Genomic DNA, 18,902 nt, shown 5'->3' on the forward strand with positions numbered 1-18,902 from the left:
CGCTGGGGACTCTGGGCCCCCTTCCTCTCTGGGTTCTGGGCCTGGGGGGCTGAGCGCAGCGCAAGCACTCGAGGCGGGGCCAGGTGCCCTGGGCTCTGTGCGCCTCTTTTTGTCCTTGGGATTGGATCCCGGGCGGCGTGGGCTGGGCTGTCCCATTCCCCAGCTCTCCGCCCCTCGGGTGAAAACCGGGCAGCGGGCTGCCGTGCGCTCGCTGGAGAAGCTACCGTGGAGAGCGCCCCTCCCCGGCGCCGGCGCCGGCCCCCTCCAGCCATGTCCCGGCGGCCGCGAGCGCGGGCAGCGCCCCAGGGCAGGGCCCAGGGCTGCGTGGTGCCCGGCACCGCGCTCCTGCTACTCGCCTACCTGGCGTACCTGGCACTGGGCACCAGTGTGTTCTGGGCGCTGGAGGGCCGCGCGGCGCGGGAGTCCGGCCGCGGTTTCCAGCTCGACAAGTGGGAGCTGCTGCAGAACTTCACGTGCCTGGACGGCCCGGCGCTGGACTCGCTGATCCGGGTCAGGGGCGAGGGGGCGCGGCGGGCACAGGCGCAGGACCCAGCGTCGGCTCCGGCCCGGCACGGGAAAAACGCCGCGGGCGTTTCTCCAAGGAAGAGGGGTGGGGACTGCTGAGTAGGGGACCCCCGACCTGCGAGGGGATGGCGCCCCGCTGCGCTCGGCCGCAGCCCTCTTTAAGGAGCCCCGAGGGCCCGATGGGCTCGGTCCCGACCCACATCCCGACTTAGGGATGCGGACCACAGAGGGAGCTCTTGCCGCCGTGGCCCAGCGGGGTCGGCACCGGGACGCGGCGCGTGGCGGGAAGGAAGGGCGGGGGTGGGGTGGGGTACTGCACTTGCATGCGCGGCGGAGGGTGAAAGGGCGCGACAGGGCGCTGCCGCGCAGAGAACCCGCGTGCCAAGAAGCTCATTGCGGGCAAGGACGGCAGGGGGCGCTGCCCAGGTGTGGAGACCCGCAGGGCCAAGGACACCAGCGTAGGGTGGGGGGAATGGGACCGAGGCGCGCCGGCTTGGGCAGCGGCAACCGAGACCCAGCACGGGGTGCGAAGACCTGGGTTCGAGAGAAGGGCGGACTCGGGTGGCACACCCCGAGTCTTCCGAGCCCCAGGATCGGGCGCACTGCGCCAGCCACGGGGTGGGACACGCACCGATCTCTGCGGGCAGACTCCTTGCGGGGAAGGTAGGGGGAGAAGGCTGGGCGTGTTCTTCCTTGCAGGGCATCCCACCCGCGGAGGTGTCTTCCTGCTGGCAGCAGGCGATGCCTGTCGGGCAGTTGCGGGATCTGGCAGGTGTACATTAACTTCACGTGCCCTGGCCTGGCCACCATTCCCTGGGAGAACGGAGGGCCGGCTCCCAGAAGGCTGCACCCTAGTGCAGAAACCCCAGCCTGTCGTCCCAGCGGCCCCTGCCCCGGAGTCGCCAGCCCAAAACCCACACAGGTAGCAGGGTGGGAAGGGACCAGGCGGCGCTGAGGTGAGGTTCTGGATCCTTGCGCTGGGCAAGCTGGGTTGGGCAAGTGCTGCCACCTCTGCCAAGGATCCCAGGGGCTGCCTCCAGCCCCACCTGCAGCCTGGTTGGGGCAGGTGACCATGAGGGTGACCGGGATAAGAGTGAATGCTTTGTGCCAGGCGCCCTTCCTAGTATGCTAGCCTGTCATCCTGTTTCACTCTCTCCTCCCTGCCAGAAAGGTCCTGTTTTAATCATGTCCATTTTAGAGATGAAGAAACTGAGGCTGAGGTGCCCTGTTAGCACCAGGCTGCACAGCCAGGATCTGGGGCCATTAACTACCATGAGTGCTGCCTCCGTGTGGCCTGTGACTGTGGCCCGAGCTTCCCAGCCAGGCTCCAGCCTCTGCACCTTCCTGCCCAGCCCTTCCTGCTCCAACCGCATCTCACCCCCTCCTCCATCCTGCCATGGCTTCAGCTGTCCCCAGGAATGAGGAAGTGGTGTCCAGCCCAGCTGATTCTTCAAGGCCCAGAGCAAACCAGCCCTCGTCCTCCCAGCCCTGCCCCTCCACCTGTTCCAGATCTGTCATTGGCCCCACTTCCACTCGTGCCAGATGGAGCCAGAGACCTGCACGGCTGCCTAGCTCCTCCCTCTTCCTCCTGGACCACTCTCTCCCCCTGGGGACAAGCCAGCCCCTTCCATCGTTCTCCCTGCCAGGAGCCCTCCCCTTCTGGCCCACCTGCCCTCCTGCTCTGCCAGCTGCCCCAGGAGCACACTTATTGCCTCCCTCTGCTGTGTGACGTTGGGTGAGGTCACTCCATCCCGGCACCGCAGCACCAAGCGCAGACCCTGACTACCTCCCCATCTCCCTGTTGGCAGCCCCAGGCATAATCTCACCTCCCAGCTGAATAAAGGGGGGCTCGGCTAAAGCATCCGCTCCCCTCCAGAATTCTGTTCCTAATGGTGATGTTGATGGAAGCCACTAGCATTGACCGGGTGCCGGGTGCTGTTCTAGGTGCTGGCACATACGACCTCAAGTAACCCTCGCACTAACTCTGCATTGGGTACAGTCAGTGGTCCCATTTCACAGAGAAGGAAAAGGAGGCAACGAGGGGTCATGCAGCCACACGACCTGAAGCCGCAGTGCCCGCATTGTGTTAGGCTTCAGCTCATCTCCGTGCGGCTAAGGGCCCAGCCCTCGTGTTCAGGTCCTCTACGTGCACTGTGTTCCAGGAGTGAGTGAGCAAGGGGCAGAAAGAGTTGTTCTGGCAGCCCCTAGACAGCACCGTCCCCACCCTGGCCTGAGCCCTGGGGCAAAGAGAGGGGAGGGCGCTGGTGCCCTCGTCCCTGCTCCTGGGGAGCCCCCAGCTGGTTGGAGGGACACAACTTCCTTGCCCCTGCCAGACTGGGATGGAGAGGAGTGAGCATGTGTGTGTGTGTGTGTGTGTGTGTTTATGTGTGTTGGGGTGCAGTGACCCAGTCACCCCGCAGAGCCTGGCAGTCATGACAGCCTCCCCCACCCCAGGACATCATCCAAGCGTACAAGGACGGTGCCCACCTCCTCGGCAACACCACCAGCATGGGGCGCTGGGAGCTCGTGGGCTCCTTCTTCTTTTCCGTGTCCACAGTCACCACCATCGGTAAGGGCAGCGTGGGGGCAGGGGGGCTGGGGCCGGGGAGGGCAACCAGTCCCTGGGTGGCCACGAGGTCAGCTGCCTTTCATCCGGGTTACCTAGGGCCTAGCCCTGGACACACTGCAAGCAGGATCTTGGGCCTCCTGATTCCATCTGTGCATTTCCCCCCGGGGCCCCAGGGGATCTGTGTCCCATGCCACTGTAGGGCACAGGGACAGCTGAGCTAGCACTACAGGACAGCTGAGAGGAGGCACCTGGGGATGGTGGTGAGAAGAAGGGGAGGGGAGGGCTAGCTCCCTGCAGCTCTAAGACCCAGAGAATAATTCAATCCAGGTCTCCGCTGTCCAGTCCCCCTCGCCCTTAACCTCGCGCAGCACAGCTGCTGCATGACACCAGACTCACCACCAGGTGGCAGGCAGACATCGCCCGAGACAGACTGCCTGCCTCTGCCTGACGCCAGCATCCCAGCTCTGTCCTCCCTGGAGAGGGCAAGGCAAACATCTAGACAACTCTCCATCCAGTTGGGTTTTTGCTTTTTTTAGTTTTTTTTTTTTTTTTTTAAGGAAGAGAGCGGAACAGTATCAGGGAGACAGAGATCTTCCATCTGCTGCTTCACTCCCCAAATGCCTGCAACAGCTGGGGCATGGCCAGACCCAAACCAGGACACCTGGATTGACTCTATCCAGACCTCCCATGTCGATGGCAGAGACCCAAGTACTGGAGCCACCACCTGCTGCTTCCCAGGATGAGCATTAGCAGGGAGCTGGAATAGGAATTGGAGCCGGGACTCAAACCCAAGTGCGCCAGTGCAGCATGCTAGCATCCCAAGTCGTGTCTTTTTTTTTTTTCTAAGATTTTTTTTAAGATTTATTTATTTATTTGAGAGGCAAGTTACAGAGAGGCAGAGGGAGAGAGAGATACATTTTCCATCAACTGGTTCACTCCCCAGATGGCTGAAATGGCTGGAACTGGACTGGGTTGAGCTGAAGCCAGGAGTCTGGAGCTTCTTCCAAGTCTTCCACGAGGGTGCAGGGACCCAAGGACTTGGATCATCTTCTGCTGCTTTCCCAGGCCATAGCAGAGAGCTGGATCGGAAGTGCAGCAGCTGGAGCTCGAACCAGCACCCCTATGGGATGCTGGCACTGCAGGTGGCAGCTTTACCCACTACACTACAATGCCACACACACTCCCCCCCCCTCCAAGTACTGCCTTAGCCACTGTGCCAAACACCCACCCCTCCGTCTTGTGCTAAGTCAGCCAGCACTTCTTGGAAGTAAATCTGGAGGCTGCATGGAACTTTGGCAGCCTTAGAAATAGGCATGCTCAAGGAGCCCCTGCCGGGACTGGCAGGGTGGGGTCTGTGCATCCGTGTAGCCTCAGGCTCTTGTACCAGGCCCAGCATACAGAGAGTGCTCAGCAGTTAAGGAATTCCATCACCTAGCGTTCAGCCAGCAAGCAGGGAGTTCCGGGGCCACAGGGGACCGGGCTGCAGTCTCCATGGGCCAGGCCCCCAGCTGTGTGCAGATCCCAGTCCTCCTATACCCCGTGCCCCAGGCCCGGGACTTTGGTCACCCAACACCAGTTCCACAGCCTCCCTCTTCCTAGCACCATCGATCGTAGGCTGGACTGTTCTCCTGTCCCTACTCCTCCACTCACTTCTGCCCGGGAGCTGTCCCAGCCAGCACTGAGGAGGGGGAGGGCAGCACACTGGGATGCATCCCCGGAGGTCCTCCTGGAGCAAACACTTCTACCTTTGCAATCTCATTTTGTCCATGCAGCAACCTCTGAGAACAGGTCTCTTACTGCTTTCATGTCACAGATAAGGAGACGGAGGCAGAGAAGTTGCACAACTCCCCCCAAGGTCACAGAGCTGGGGAGCAGCAGAGCTGGAATTCAAAACCTGCTGGGGGCTGCATGCTCTTTCCAATCATGGCTGCCCTGGGAGGGCTTAGAAGTGGGATTCTTTCCTTTTCAATGTTTGTTGTTGTTTTGAAAGGCAGAGAGGGGCCAGCGGCGCTGTGGTCTAGTGGGTAGAGCTGCTGCCTGCAGTGCTGGTATCCCATATGGGTGCCGGTTCGAGTCCCAGCTGCTCCACTTCCAATCCAGCTCTCTGCTATGGCCTGGGAAAGACAGTAGAAGATGGACCAAGTCCTTGGGCCCCTGCAGCTGCATGGGAGACCTGGAAGAAACTCCTGGCTCCTGGCTTTGGACTGGCACAGCTCTGGCCATTGCGGCCATTTGGGGAGTGAACCTGTGGATGGAGGACCTCTCTCTCTCTCTCTCTCTCTGCCTTTCAAATAAATAAATAAATAAATAAATCTTCTTTAGAAAATGACAGAGTCAGAAAGAGATCTTCCACCTGTGGTTCACTCCCCAAATATCCACAACAGCCAGGGCTGGGCCAGGCCAAAACCAGGGGCCAGGAACCCAATCTGGGTCCCCCACATGGGCGGCAGGGGCTCAAGTGTTTGAGCCATCACTGCTATCTCCAAGGGTGCACATTCACAGGAAGCTGGCATCGGAAGCACAGTCAGGACTTGAATTCAAGTACTCCCATATGGGATGCACATGTCCCAAGTGGTGTCTTTTTCTTTTTGAAAGGCAGGATTGGAGAGACATACAGAAAGAAGCTCATCTGATGGTGCACTCCCCAAACTGGCCAAAACAGCCAGGACTGGGCCAGACCAAAGCCAGGAGCCAGGAGCTTCCTCCTGGTCTCCCACATGCAGGGGCCCAAGCACTTGAGCCATTCTCTGCTGCTTTTCCAGGAGCATCAGCAGGAAGCTGGATTGGAAGTGGAATAGTTGGGACTTGAACCTGTGCCTATGTGGAATGCTGGCATTGCAGGTGGCAGTTTTACCCACAGCGTCACAGCACCAGGCCACCAAACACCGACTCCAAGGGTGGGGCTTCTAAGTAGCAAGAAGAAGCCATCCCAGGGTGGTCAGGAGGGAGACTTGTGATTCTGGGGGAAGTGGGAAACTGGGTGCACACAGGCACGGTGAGGGGGAGGGGAGAGGCCCCGCAGCGAGCAGCCAGGTCACCTGGGGTCAGCACCCTGTCGGCCCACACTTTCCAAGCTCTGAAATGAGACAGCACCTGACAGGCACACTCAGACTTCCCAGCCAGGCCTGAGCCCGGAAATCACTCATCCCCCCCTGAACCCCATTCCCAGCTCACTTACTGGTTCCCTCGCTTGTCCATGCATTCATCAACAGATGCACCAAGTGCCAGGTGTGTGGTGGGTTCACGATGTAGACACGGAACGAGGTGCTGACAACACAACAGTTACCTAAACCAGCAAGTCCTCGCCTTGAGGAGCTGATGTTCTGGTGTGAGGGGGACACCCTGTGAGCAAACTGATCCGTAGACAGTGCTCAGAGAAAGGCCAAGCCAGCTTAGGGAGTCTCAGAGTGATGGGCGGTGGGGAGCTAGTGTAGACGGGGTAGTTACTAAAGTACTCACTGATGCAGTAACATCGAAGCAAGGGCATGAGCAGAATAAGAGAGCAAGCATTGCAGGTGTCTAAAGAAAGAAGCTCACATGGGCAAGGGCATGTGTATGGAGAACTGTGTGCAGGTCCAGGTGGCTGGAAGGGGTTGCAAATGAGGCCTGAGTTGGGCGAGCACAGAGGAGCCTTCAGGCCGGTGTAGTGGTGCAGTGGGTTGAATCTCAGCCTGCAACGCCAGCATCCCACATCGGAGAGCTGATTCAAGTTCCCGCTGCTCCACTTCCCATCCAGCTCTCTGCTAATGCAACTGGGAAAGCAGCAGAGGATGGCCCAAGTGCTTGGGCTCCTGATACCCATGTGGGAGACCCAAATGAAGCTCCTGGCTCCTGGCTTTCGATTAGCCCAGCTCCAGCCATTGTGGCCATTTGGGGAGTGAACCAGCGGATGGAAGACTTCTCTCTCTTTCTGCCTCTGTGTCTTTGTAACTCAGCCTTTCAAATAAATAATAAATAAATCTTTTTTAAAAATGATAGCAAGCCTTGTAGGGGCTTTGTGTGGTGCCCAGGGTTCCTGGCGTGGCAAGGAGGTGACACTGAGTGGGCAGTGCACCCACAGGGGGCTTCAACAAGCAGGCAGGCTGTGCTGATCGCTAGGATTTACTGGAGCCCAGGGACAGACTGGGACTGATGCGGGGGCGGCTGGAGTCTCCATGCTGCCCCCCCCAACTGGTGTAAATGGAGTGAAAAAAGCTCCAGGGACAGAGGAGAGGTCTCTCCTCTGTGGTGGGGGCCCACAGCTGAGGGGGGTGGGCAATGAGGAGGCAGACAGAGAAGGGGCTGGGAACCAAGGGGTTCGGCTTGTGCTGGAAGCTGACAGCCAGGAGGAGCCTCTCCCGAAGGAGAGGGAAGCTGGACGGGCCCAGAGCCAAGGTGGGCAGGGTGCGAGAGGGGGCCCGTAACGTCCTCAGAGGGAAGGCAGCGCGGCCGAGTCCTGCCGTTCATCGTTTCGCCCTTTCTCTCGGCAAACCCTGGTTTCCCACTTGTGCATTCCACCCAGAGGGCCTGCAACACAGCCCCCGTGCTACACTGTAGCCTCACACCAAGCTGCAGGTGGACATCAGTGCCTCCACTTTACAGGCAAGGAAATGGGCTCAGGCAGGTCCATCCCCTGGCCCAAGGCCACACAGCCTGCAAAGGATTCAGACCTAGGAAGTGCATCAGGCTCCAAAGCATGTGCTGCGCACTTGGACATGTTCTGACCCCTCTCCGGGCCCCTCTTTTAGGGGAGGACCACCATTTCAACACAGCACAGGTGAGTGTAGTGCAGGGGGCACACTGGCCCTGTCTGGGGGAGCAGCAATGATATGGGACACAACAGGAGGCGTTCATTCATTCATTCAACATGCATTCCTTTCTTACTATTCTTCAAATTTTTTAAGACTTACTTATTTAGGGGCCAGGGCTTTGGTGTAGAAAGTTAAGCCTCCGCCTACAGTGCTGGCATCCCATATAGGCACTGGTTCAAGTCCCGGCTGCTCATCTTCTGATCCAGCTCTCTGCAATGGCCTGGGAAAGCAGTAGAAGATGGCCCAAGTGCTTGGGCCCCTGTACCATGTGGGAGACCCAGAAGAAGCTCCTGGCTCTTGGCTTCCACCTGGCCCAGCCCCAGCCTTTGTGGCCATTTGAGGAGTGAACCAGCAGACTAAAGAGCTCTGTCTTTTCTTCTCTCTCTGTAACTCTGACTTTTAAATCTTTTTAAATCTTTAAAAAAGATTTATTTATTTATTTGAAAGGCAAGTAGTTGGCCCATTCTCTGCTGCTTTCTCAGGTCATTAAGAAGAAGCAGGATTGGAAATGGAACATCTGGGACTCAAACTAGTGTCCTTATGGGATGCCAGCACCGCAGGCAGCAACTTAATTCACTACATCACAGCACCAGCCCTGCATGCCTTTGTTTTTTTATTTTAAGGATTTATTTCTTTATTTATGTGAAAGTCAGAGTTGCAGAGAGAGGAAGAGACAGAGGGAGAGAACTTCCACTCACTGGTTCACTCCCCAAATGGCCACAATGGCTGGGGCTGGGCCGGCCCAAAGCCAGGAGCCTGGGACTCTATCCTAGTCTCCCAGGTAGATGGCAGGGATCCCAGGACTTAGGCCATCTTCTGCTTTCCCAGCCTCATTAGCAGGGAGCTGGATAAGAAGTGGAGCAGCTGGAACTTGAACTCGTGCTCTAACATGGGACACAGGCGTCACAGGCAGAGGCTTAACCTGCTGCTCCACAACACTGGCCCCTCCACAGGTGTTCTGTGCTCACTGCACCCAGGAAACATCAGGCCCTGGGCCAGCTGGTGACAGTGTGAGATGATTAAGACCCAGCCCCTGCCCGTGAGCATCTTGTGCTCTGTTGGAGTGATAGACCCGGGAACAAACCCTTCTTTTTTTTTAAGATTTATTTATTTATTTGAAAGTCAGAGGCCAGCGCCATGGCTCACTTGGCTAATCCTCCGCCTGTGGCGCCGGCACACCGGGTTCTAGTCCCGGTTGGGGGGCCGGATTCTGTCCTGGTTGCTCTTCTTCCAGTCCAGCTCTCTGCTGTGGCCCGGGAAGGCAGTGGAGGATGGCCCAAGTGCTTGGGCCCTGCACCTGCATAGGATACCAGCAGGAAGCACCTGGCTCCTGGTTTTGGATTGGCGCAGTGCGCCGGCCATGGCAACCATTTGTGAGGTGAACCAATGGAAAAAGGAAGACCTTTCTTTCTGTCTCTCTCTCTCTCACTAACTCTGCCTGTCAAAAAAAAAAAAAAAAAAAAAAAAAAAAAAAAAAAAAAGTAAGTCAGAGTTACACAGAGAGAGGAGATGCAGAGAGAGAGAGAGAGGTCTTCCATCCGATGGGAGCCAGGAGCTTCTTCCAGGTCTCCCACATGGTGCAGGGGCCCAAGGACTTGGGCCATCTTCTACTGCTTTCCCAGGCCATAGCAGAGAGCTGGATTAGAAGTGGAGCAGCCGGGACTTGAACCAGCACCCATATGGGATGCCGGCACTGCAAGTGGTGGCTTCACCCAATACACCACAGCACCGGCCCAGGGACAAACCATTCTCACACACACAGGCAACTCCCAGGGGACAAGGAGGGGACATGCACTCTTGGTAGACAGAGCAGACGTCCAAAGGCACAGGGGCAGGAGAGAGTCCAGGGTTCCACGGGGTGGGCGTGAGGCCAGGGCTGGGAAGGTGGGAGCCCAGAGAAAGCTCAGAGGTGGTCTGGGCTAGGACTTGGATATTTCCCAGCAGACATGAAAGCAACACCGGGCTGTCGTCTGGCTGAAGGTGTGACCATGTTTGCATGTTAGAAAGACAGGACAGCAGGAAGACAGAGATGGGAGAGAGAAGGGTACCCGGGCTGAGTTCATCCTTGGGTAAACGGCCCAGCCCCCTCCAGAGGCCCGACTTCCACCTGCCCTGGGTGGGCCAATGTGCCAGTGTCTGCCCCACTGCTCCCACAGTTTGCGGGAGCCCCAGGGTTAGCCTGGGTCCTCCAGGAATCAGGTATCGAGAAGTAGATGTGCAGGAGGTGTATGGAGCAGGGACGTGGGGCGAGGGGTAGGAGGAGAAAAGAGAAAGAGCAGAAGAGATGGAGAGGTCTGGCACCCACAAGGGAAGAGGCGCAGATGGGCAGCTCTGAGAAGGCCCAGAGCCAAGTGCTCACAAGGCAATGCTGCCTGCCTTACGCAGGGACAGCCACTGTGGGGCCCCAGCTGCCCCGCCTGGAGACAGCCCGGCCCCTGCCCACATGGTGCAGCCGATCTCACAGGTGCAGCCGCTGGAGGCTCTGCCCCTCCCCTATACCCTCTTCCCAGGCCCGAAGAGGAATGGAGAGGCTTGAGCCACTCAGCCTGCTGGGCTGGGCGCATGCTCACTGCTCGGCTTTCTGGAGCTTCCATTCTCCGTCCTGTGAAACACAGGCCATTGGCCTGGTATGGAAGGGTGGGGAGGCTGAGTAGAGAGACGGACGGGACGGGGGCCCTGCCCAGTGCCCAGCACAGGATAGGAAGACCTCCATGAGTACCACCTTCCCAGCTCTGCAGTGAGCCAGGCCTGCGGGCCCTGGCCATCGGGCCGGGGAGGACAGGGCTGTGGTGGGGAGCTGGCGGGGCTGGGCTAGAAAGGTTCTCCCCCTCCCCGCTCTGCCGCAGGCTATGGCAACCTGAGCCCCCGCACCAGAGCTGCCCGCCTCTTCTGCATCCTCTTCGCTCTTGTGGGGATCCCGCTCAACCTCGTGGTGCTCAACCGCCTGGGGCACCTCATGCAGCAGGGCGTGCACAGCTGTGCCCGCAGGATGGGGGGCGCCTGGCAGGTGAGGGCACTGCTAGCCAAGGGTGGGGCCCGGGTTGCTGGGGCGGGGTGGGGGAGGGGCGTCACTGCTCAGCCTGGAGGGCTTTGGTTAATAAAGGGCAGCCATTGCGGACTCGGGTGGGCCCTGGTGGACAGGAAAGGTGTGAGACGGCAGAGGCTGGGACCCAGGAGAACGGAGGGCCCTAGGGGATGGCCGCGTCTTCCTCAGGGAGAGAGAGGCCTGGTCCTCACCCGCCAGAGCCCCTAGGCAGAGAGCCGTGGGAGCCGGGCGCTGCATGTCCCTGCAGGACCCTGCTAAGGCGCGCTGGCTGGCGGGCTCCAGCACCCTGCTCTCGGGCCTCCTGCTGTTCCTGCTGCTGCCACCGCTGCTCTTCTCACACATGGAGGGCTGGAGCTACGAGGAGGGCTTCTACTTCGCCTTCATCACCCTCAGCACCGTGGGCTTCGGCGACTACGTGATCGGTGAGCACCCCCATCTTGCCCGCCCACTCCTCTGCTCTGTAGCTGGAGTCTGCTGGGCGCCAGGCCCCATGGGGGGCTCTGAAGGCCCAAAGTCCAGAGGACTGGGCCCTGGGCAGGTTCAAGCCCTTTTTTGGTGACACGGCTAAGGTCACTCCTGCCCATCTTGACGAGCCTGGGGGTGGGGGCGACCTCCCGTGGTCACAGGCTCCCTTATTGTCCTCGGGGTGCTCCAGACAAGGCAATCCCTGACCTGCCTCCCCTGTCTGGCTGTGCCTCAGGGTCTCCCCTCTCCATATCCTCGCCTCCCTGGCAGCCATCCCACCTTACGGCTCACCCATGACATCCCAGGCTCCCCAGACAAAGGGCTGCCAAACTGAGTGCCAGCCGGAAAATTGCAGCCAGGTGCAGAGGGTCCAAGGTTAGGGGAGAGTCCGTGGTCACCACCCACCACGGATGACACACCCACCCCCAACCCACGACCACCCTTGCAGAATAAGGGTGAAGCAGGTGGCCAGCAGGTGGCAGTGCAGGGACATGCTGTGCAGCGGTTGGGGTCCCTCCCCACCAGTACCACCACCATGCTGGCCTCCAGGGGCTCTGCGCCCTCCTCTGAACCCACAGCCCTAAAGTGCAGGGGAGAACCTGCCCCTCACCCCTTCAGGGACAGAACCCTGCCTGGCACATTGAAACAAAGCCTTAACTAGGGGCTGACACAGCAGGCCACCTGGCGTGACAGTGGTCGCTCAGAGGGGCCCTTTGCCAAGACCACACAGCTGTGAGACGGGACTGCGGAGCTGTCTGGCTGAAGCTTACACCTTCTCCCGGTGGCCTGACTTGACCCCGCCTGGGCCTCAGCGTCCCTTTCTGTAAAATGAGGCGCCCCATCCGTGCCTGCTGCCTCTGTGTGCAAGGCCCCTTTCCTGCTAGGGGCCTCTCTTTCTCCAGTAAGAGGGCTCTGGTGCTGGGGCCTCCTGGTCTCCCCGTCCTGGGAGGGTCTCTTGCCCGGGACCTGTTCCCATCTCTACCTTAGAGCAGAGAGATGTGTCTGAGGAGAGCTGAGCCCAGCAGCTCCAACGGCCACCCCTGCCCCATCTCAACTCAGAGAATGATGCTTGGATCCGTCTCCATGCCCACTGTCCTTTCCCTCATCTAGGTGGGGCTGTTGCATCCAGCTGCACGGGTTGGGCACTGCACAACTTAAAAGCCCACAGTATAAATAGGATGGTACCCTTGCAACAGAGCAGCCTCTTCATACAGATGACCCTGAAAAACTACAAGGGCTGCTCTAGCCCCTGCCCTGCCACTCCGAAAGCCCTTTTCTCCATAGACTTAGGATGGGGTTCAGTATCCAGAACCAGGCCTGTGAGGGTCCTGTGTGCCCAGGCACCTGCCTCCCTCTGCACCCCGAGCTCTCAGCCTCCTGTGTGGCAGCACCCTGGCCCCCGTGAGATGCCGTGTGAGCAGCCGCAGCAGCCTCACCCCAGGCTGGGCGCTGGCCTGCGGAAGCCAGAGTGGAGTTGCTAAGGATCATGGAGAGGACATGAAGGCCAGAGAGGCCGTCCAGGAGGAGCAGCTCTGCCCCCGGGCAGCGGCAGTGGACGAAGCTGCCCCTTTCGGCTCTGCAGACCCCACCAGGTTCCACTCCCTCTGCAGTTGCTGTGGGGCTTTGTGGCAGGTGCCACGCTGAGAGCCCTCCACAGCTTCCTCTTAAGGCTGGGGAAACTGAGGCCTGGAGCGGGAAGGGAGCCGATGGAGGTCCTAGAGTGGGCGAGTCTGGGACGGACTCCCCAGTCATTGCTCTTCACCCCCATGTACCCCAACACCTGCCACACCTCCTCCCCAAAGCTCAACTCGCCTTGCCCTCTGGGGGCAGAGGCAGCCCCTTCCGTGGGTGGGAATGCTGAGGCCCCCAGTGGCCACTGGATGTGCACTGTCCCTGTGTTGGCGGCCACCAAGGGCCTCGTCCTCTCGGCCCAAAGCCTGTGTCCCAAGCAGCCCCAGGTCCCTGCATCTCCCTGCCCGCCCCCACCCTGGTTTCCCTCAATTGCATTTGCAGCTCGGTGGAGCGCTTTGCCAGCTGCCAGGGCCCCTGCCACTCAGGATCGTCAGCAAAAACAATGAAATAACGGGGGAGAAGAACACCTCCCCTCTGTGGGGCCAGCAGCCAGGGAGCTGGTGGGTGGCGGGCCCGAGAGCTGGCTCACCGCTGATCGTATTTGGAGCCCTAACCCAATCAGTGTAATCCAATCCCAGCCCCTGCCAGGCGGTGGAGGGCAGCTCCGGAGCTGTGGCCTCGTCCCCAGGCTGGGGTCCCCTAGAGGAGTGCGGCCTGGCAGAACCTGGGCACTGAGTCTGGTGCAGGGAGTTCGGACCACGGATGTGAAGGGAGGAGGAGGGCCGCGCCCACCCTTTGAATCGTGCTAGTCTGATGAGAGAGGCAAGGCGCTCAGAGAGGACAAGACGGAGCCGAGCCTCTCGGCAAGCCCCATCAGCCCTTCCTGCGGCCATGGCTCTCCCAGGAGCAGCTGTGCCCGGGGCATCTGCGAGTGAGTGGAGCAGTGAACCAAGGCTGGGTCTCGGGCACCTGTCCTGTACCAGGCCCTGTTCCCCACACTGTGGCTGCATCAGCTCACGTGGGCTTCACGGCTGTTGGACGAAGGCTCTTCCCGTCTGTTTCACAAAGCAGGAAGCAGCTTAGCCAGCAACAGCATGTGGGCAGAGAGAGAGAGAGAGAGAGAGAAAGGGAGGGAGGGAGAGAGAGAGAGAGAGAGAGAGAGAGAGAGAGAGAGAGAGAGAGAGAGATCTGGTCTCAAGGGACTGATGTCCGAGGTCTGGAGGATAAGCAAGGAGCTAGAAACAAAGAGCGTTGGAGCCCAGGGGCCGGAGAATCTGAAGACCCCACGGCAGGCGGGATGATGACAGGGAAAGCAGGACAGGGCCAGGGTGAGGCGGCCGTCGCCATCCGAGGGGAGAGGGCGCTGGAGACGTGGCCAGGGCACCGGGCGGTAAGGATCCGGGACTTCAGCCAAGAGGGGAAATCACCTCTTCAGCTGGCTGTTGGGTCAGGCGGAGGCCACACACAGCTGCTGCGACCCAAGCAGGACACGCGAGCCGGCGCCTCCGCCCATTCCACCCAAGCCCCTGGCTTCCTCCTTTCCAATGTGGGCAGACCCCGCCCAGAGACAGGCAGGCGGGCTGAGGCTTCGCACGGCTCACCTTGGGTCAAAAGATAAACTCATTTTGGTGCCAAATAACTTTGAAATCTGTAGGTGGGTTTTTTGTAATTTTGGCCACCATGAACCTTTGGTGGGCCCTGACTCTCTGGTGGGGGGCTCTCAACACACGGATGCTAGGCCTAGTCCCCAGGGGTCTGGTTCAGTCGCTCTGGCGTGGGGCCCCGTCCAGGTGTGTTTCTAACAAGCTCTGTGGTGCTGGTGCTGATGGCCAAGGGACCACAGTCTGGGAACCTGCGACAGAGCCAAGGCGAGCTTCCAAACCCAAAGTGTCAGTCCAGGGCGGCTTCCCAGAACCCCAGGGTGGTGACCACGAGGCCAGAAACCAGTCTGGACTCCCCATAATCCGCCCCACTGGCCCCGTTTCTCTTTTAGGCACAGGGCCCCGCCCTTCCCAGACCCTGCCCCCGCCCAGCTCCAATTTTACCTTTGCCTCTTCTCCAGGGATGAACCCCTCCAGGAGTTACCCGCTGTGGTACAAGAACACGGTGTCCTTGTGGATCCTCTTTGGGCTGGCGTGGCTGGCCTTGATCATCAAACTCGTCCTCTCGCTGCTGGAGACCCCAGGGGGCACATGTTCCTGCTGCCACCATGGCTCCAAGGGCCGGAGCTGGAGGCAGGGCCCGGATGGAGAGCCCGAGTCCTCCTGCCCACAGCCAGGCTGCTGTCCGGAGAGGCCTGTGGGCCTCACGGAGTACCTGGGTCCCTCTCCTCCGGATGTAGGCTGTGGCAAGGACGGCTAGTGGTACACTCGATCATGTCCACCTTCCTTCTCCCTAACAAGACCCCCGACTTGGGGCTTGGCACGTGACTACCCAAGCCAAAGACTACATTCTCTAGGTGCAGCTATGTATATTAAATTCTGTTCAACAGGAAACACAGAAGTATCCCATGTGACTTAGGGGATGAGGCTTTTGGGATGGAGTGCACCCCTCTTCCCCACTTCCTTCCTCCAGCTGGCCGAAATACTGATAAGGTGGCTGGAGCTCTGGCAGCTACATTGCACCATAAGATAGAAGCCATGTTTGAGATCAGCGGCACAGGAGAAAGAGCCGGGACCCCCTGATGATCACAAACCCGGGCTGAATACCACCAGTCTTCCTTCAAGAGAGAGAAATAAACGTCTTGGTTTAAATGCTGTTGTTTGCCTGTTTCTGTCACTCAGAACCAAACCTAAATCTAACTGACACACACTCCTGGGGGCAAAGGCAGCTGCTCTCCCTGGGTGAGCTTGCCCAGGACAGGTGGAGTGAATGGAGTGAAGGCTGGAGCAGCCCCTGTATCTTGCCAGGTAAATTCCTTGAGTATCTGCTGTTGCAGCTGTCGGGTCCCAGGTCACCTGCTGGCTCCTTGCTCCGTCACCGCTTTGTGCCACAGGAAAGCCAATGGCAGGCAGTGGGCAGGAGCCTTACCCTGCACATGGCACTTAGGCCCCAGCCGCAGTTTGCAGAGCCCCATGGGATGGGCAGTGGCCACTTCTGCTTGCAGAGCCTGTCATTCTGCACAGGACCGTGTATCCCTCAGGACTGCTAGCTACTAAGGCACCACACACACGCAGAGCCCCTGGCAGTGCCAGCCAACACCTGAGCTCACCTGGGCCAGCTGGCTTCTTGACCTCAGCCTGCACCTGTGACTTGGTTCCTTCTACCCATCCTACAAGGCTGCACCGCAGACTTGGGGAACTCCACGTGGCCCCTCCCTGTGACCATGCCCTCGGTCCCAGGGGCCTCCTGGAACCAAGTCAAAAGCAGTCTTTTGGCCAAAGAGGTGTGGAGCACTGTTACACCATCTCGATTGCACCATCAGATCTGGCCCTAAGTGGACCAACGCCAGACACAGGGACAACATTACCCAGAGAGCCAACAGGCTGGGCAGAGGGACACAGATGAACAAGAGATTGTGGGGCCCCTAGGAGCTGTAGCCCTTGCACTTAGAAACGGAACCTAGAAACCAAAACCCGGTCAGAGGGCCAGGCCAGCGTGCTGGGCTGCCCCCTGGGGTCCCAGTGCTGCCCAGCCTCACACTGGGCCAGCAGGACCCACGGTCTCCCCTCTCCATCAAGCCCATCTTCCCCTCCGCAAGCCTAAACCCCAACCCTCATGCTCAGAAGCTGTTGCCACCTCCACCCCATCCCAACCCCAGCCAAACGGGAATGCTGGGGAGGTGGGCGGAGGAAGGCTTCCGATTGGCTGGTGCCTTGCAGCGCTCTGCTTCTCAGCCAATGAGAAGACTGGAACCCCAAGGTGCAGATCCGAGCGCAGAGGGGTGGAGGTGTCATTGACTAGGGCAGAGGTGAGGGTTGGGAGAAGCCACACTGAGAACCACCCGGGGAGGTGGATCCCCGACAGGCGGAAGATATTGTCAGACCGCAGGACGGACGTCCCAGAAAGGGACCGGAGGGAAGGGAAGTGCGAGTGAGGGTGGCAGGAAGTCACGAGCCCCTTCCTTCCCGCAACCTCAGGCAGGCCCTTGAGGGGTGAGGAGCTGGGCACGCGGGTGCCAGAGCGTGGTTCGCCGGGTATGGAGACAGCCGGCCCGGCCCCCAAAGCTCGGCTGAGCTGCGTCCCGGCCCTGCAGGCCTCGGGAGATCTTTGGGTGTCTGCTGCATCGGGGCGCTCCTGCGCGCGCGGAGGAGCTAAGATCCCCCGGAATCCGGCGCTGGGCGCGCTCGCTCAGAACCCTGTGTGGCCTCCGCTGAGCCCTCTGGGGCCGGCCGGGCTGGCGGGGCTGAGCGGGCCGTGACGCAGGCCTGAGCCGGGCCCGTGGGGGGCTCCCAGGCCGATAGCATCGCGACGCACGGGATTCACAGGGAGCGCGAGGCGCAGGGCCAAGCATGTGGACCTCGGCCAGCCCTGAGTCCCCAGGGCTCCTCGAGGGGCTGCGGCCCCGGGTGGTGCCCTCTGTCACTCTCCTGGCTCCTGTGGTCACTGTCGCCGCTTCGCCGCGGTTCCCGTGTGCTGGGCGCTGCTCCAATCGTGAGAGCCTAAAAGTAGGCGCCGGCCGCAGGGGATCTGAATCTGACAACCACCACTGTCTCTGCCTTCTCTAGGTCGGCCTAATTAATTACATTTGTGAGCCGTACCCCGCCCAGCCAGCCTCCCCGGGCTGCCTCAAGTTTTAGATCCAGGGAGATCTCTGTCCCAACTCTGCCTTCTCCCTCGCCTTTCCTGTGTCGCCTTCCCGGGTCTGTCTCTCTGGCTGCGTCTCTCCTCGCCCCACCACGGCCCTCTGCCTGTCTGCCTCACCCGCTCACCCGCACGCATGCACGCACTCCTGAGATCTGGAGATCCACAGAGAAGGGGAGAGCTGCCCACGGCTCCCCATGCCCACTGCTCCTGCCTCCGGGTCCTCCACCGCTGCTGCCCCCGCCAGCCTGGCTGGGGAAGGGGTGCCTTCGTTTCAGGAACCAGAGCACAGGAGGCCCCGACTCCTTGGCAGCCAGAAGGCCCACCAGTCAGGGCCAGCAGCTGCACTGCCTCCCCATCCCCAGATGCCCTCAGCCCTTACCTCACCCAGCCTCAGCCTGGGCTCAGGGCCCAGAGTGCACTGCTCCCAAGGAGGCCCCACTGACCTCTGCCTGTGCAGCCACACACAGAGCTGCGCCCCACCCCAGCCCCACCAGCAGCACTGCTCCTCAGGCCTGCATTCCCCCCGGCTCAGTGCCCGGTCCTCTCTCTCCTGCCCCTCCTCCACCCTTTCCCAGCCAGGACTCATCCCGTGCTGTAGATATTCCTGGGGCCAAGGAGACCGCCACCCCCACCCCACCCCTAGGGACTCATCAGCGCCAAACCCTGACCCAGCCAGAGGGACCCCATCTCCCCCCGAGGCCTGCGGGCAGGAAGAACAGCCAGAGCTGGACACCTGCTGCCCACCAGTGTGAGAGCAAAACTGCCCAAGGGCCAGCGTTCGGCCCAGGGGTTAAGACGCCACTCAGGAGTGCCTGGGTTCCAGACCCAGCTCTACCTCCAATCCAGCTTCCTGCTAATGTGTACTGGGAGGTAGCAGGGGTGGCTCGAGTACTTGGGTCCCTGCCAGCCACGTGGGAGACCTGGATTCGCTGTTGCAGGCATTTGGGGAGTGAACCAGTGGATGGGAGCCCCCCTCCCTCACTCTCTCTCCCCCTCTCACTCTCTCTGCCTTTCAAATAAAATGAAAGAAAAAAAGCCAAAGCCTGCAAAGCCCCTCCCCACAGCGCCAGCAGTGCCTTGCTCCATGCCTGCCCGAGGTTAGGACCCTATCCAGCCTCTGCCGACAATCCAGCCTTTCTCTGTCTTTTCAGACCCACTTGTACCTCCCTTGTTCTTCCCTGGACTCAGG

The 18,902-nt window shown here is 60.2% G+C and overlaps 1 protein-coding gene across 1 annotated transcript; it reads left to right on the forward strand.

Annotated features, from left to right (window-relative positions):
* Positions 1 to 163: 163 nt before the first annotated feature.
* KCNK17 (potassium two pore domain channel subfamily K member 17) lies at positions 164 to 15,720 on the forward strand. Its single transcript, XM_002714663.6, has 5 exons — positions 164 to 510; positions 2,980 to 3,094; positions 10,731 to 10,891; positions 11,178 to 11,352; positions 15,030 to 15,720. The coding sequence occupies exons 1-5, from the start codon at positions 271 to 273 to the stop codon at positions 15,326 to 15,328; spliced, it is 990 nt and encodes a 329-aa protein (XP_002714709.2). The 5' UTR covers positions 164 to 270; the 3' UTR covers positions 15,329 to 15,720.
* Positions 15,721 to 18,902: the final 3,182 nt, after the last annotated feature.

This window comes from Oryctolagus cuniculus, chromosome 5 (assembly GCF_051225735.1).
Source record: "Oryctolagus cuniculus isolate XC-2025 breed Fujian yellow rabbit chromosome 5, ASM5122573v1, whole genome shotgun sequence".
In the NCBI taxonomy this organism is placed as follows: Eukaryota; Metazoa; Chordata; class Mammalia; order Lagomorpha; family Leporidae; genus Oryctolagus; species Oryctolagus cuniculus.

What these genes read in the sequence shown, in the direction of transcription:
- KCNK17 (XM_002714663.6), top strand. Translation starts at nt 271, where the DNA reads ATGTCCCGGCGGCCGCGAGCGCGGGCAGCGCCCCAGGGCAGGGCCCAG. An exon ending in CGCTGGACTCGCTGATCCGG is followed by an intron (nt 511 to 2,979) that starts GTCAGGGGCGAG and finishes CCCCCACCCCAG; the next exon opens with GACATCATCCAAGCGTACAA. An exon ending in GTCCACAGTCACCACCATCG is followed by an intron (nt 3,095 to 10,730) that starts GTAAGGGCAGCG and finishes GCTCTGCCGCAG; the next exon opens with GCTATGGCAACCTGAGCCCC.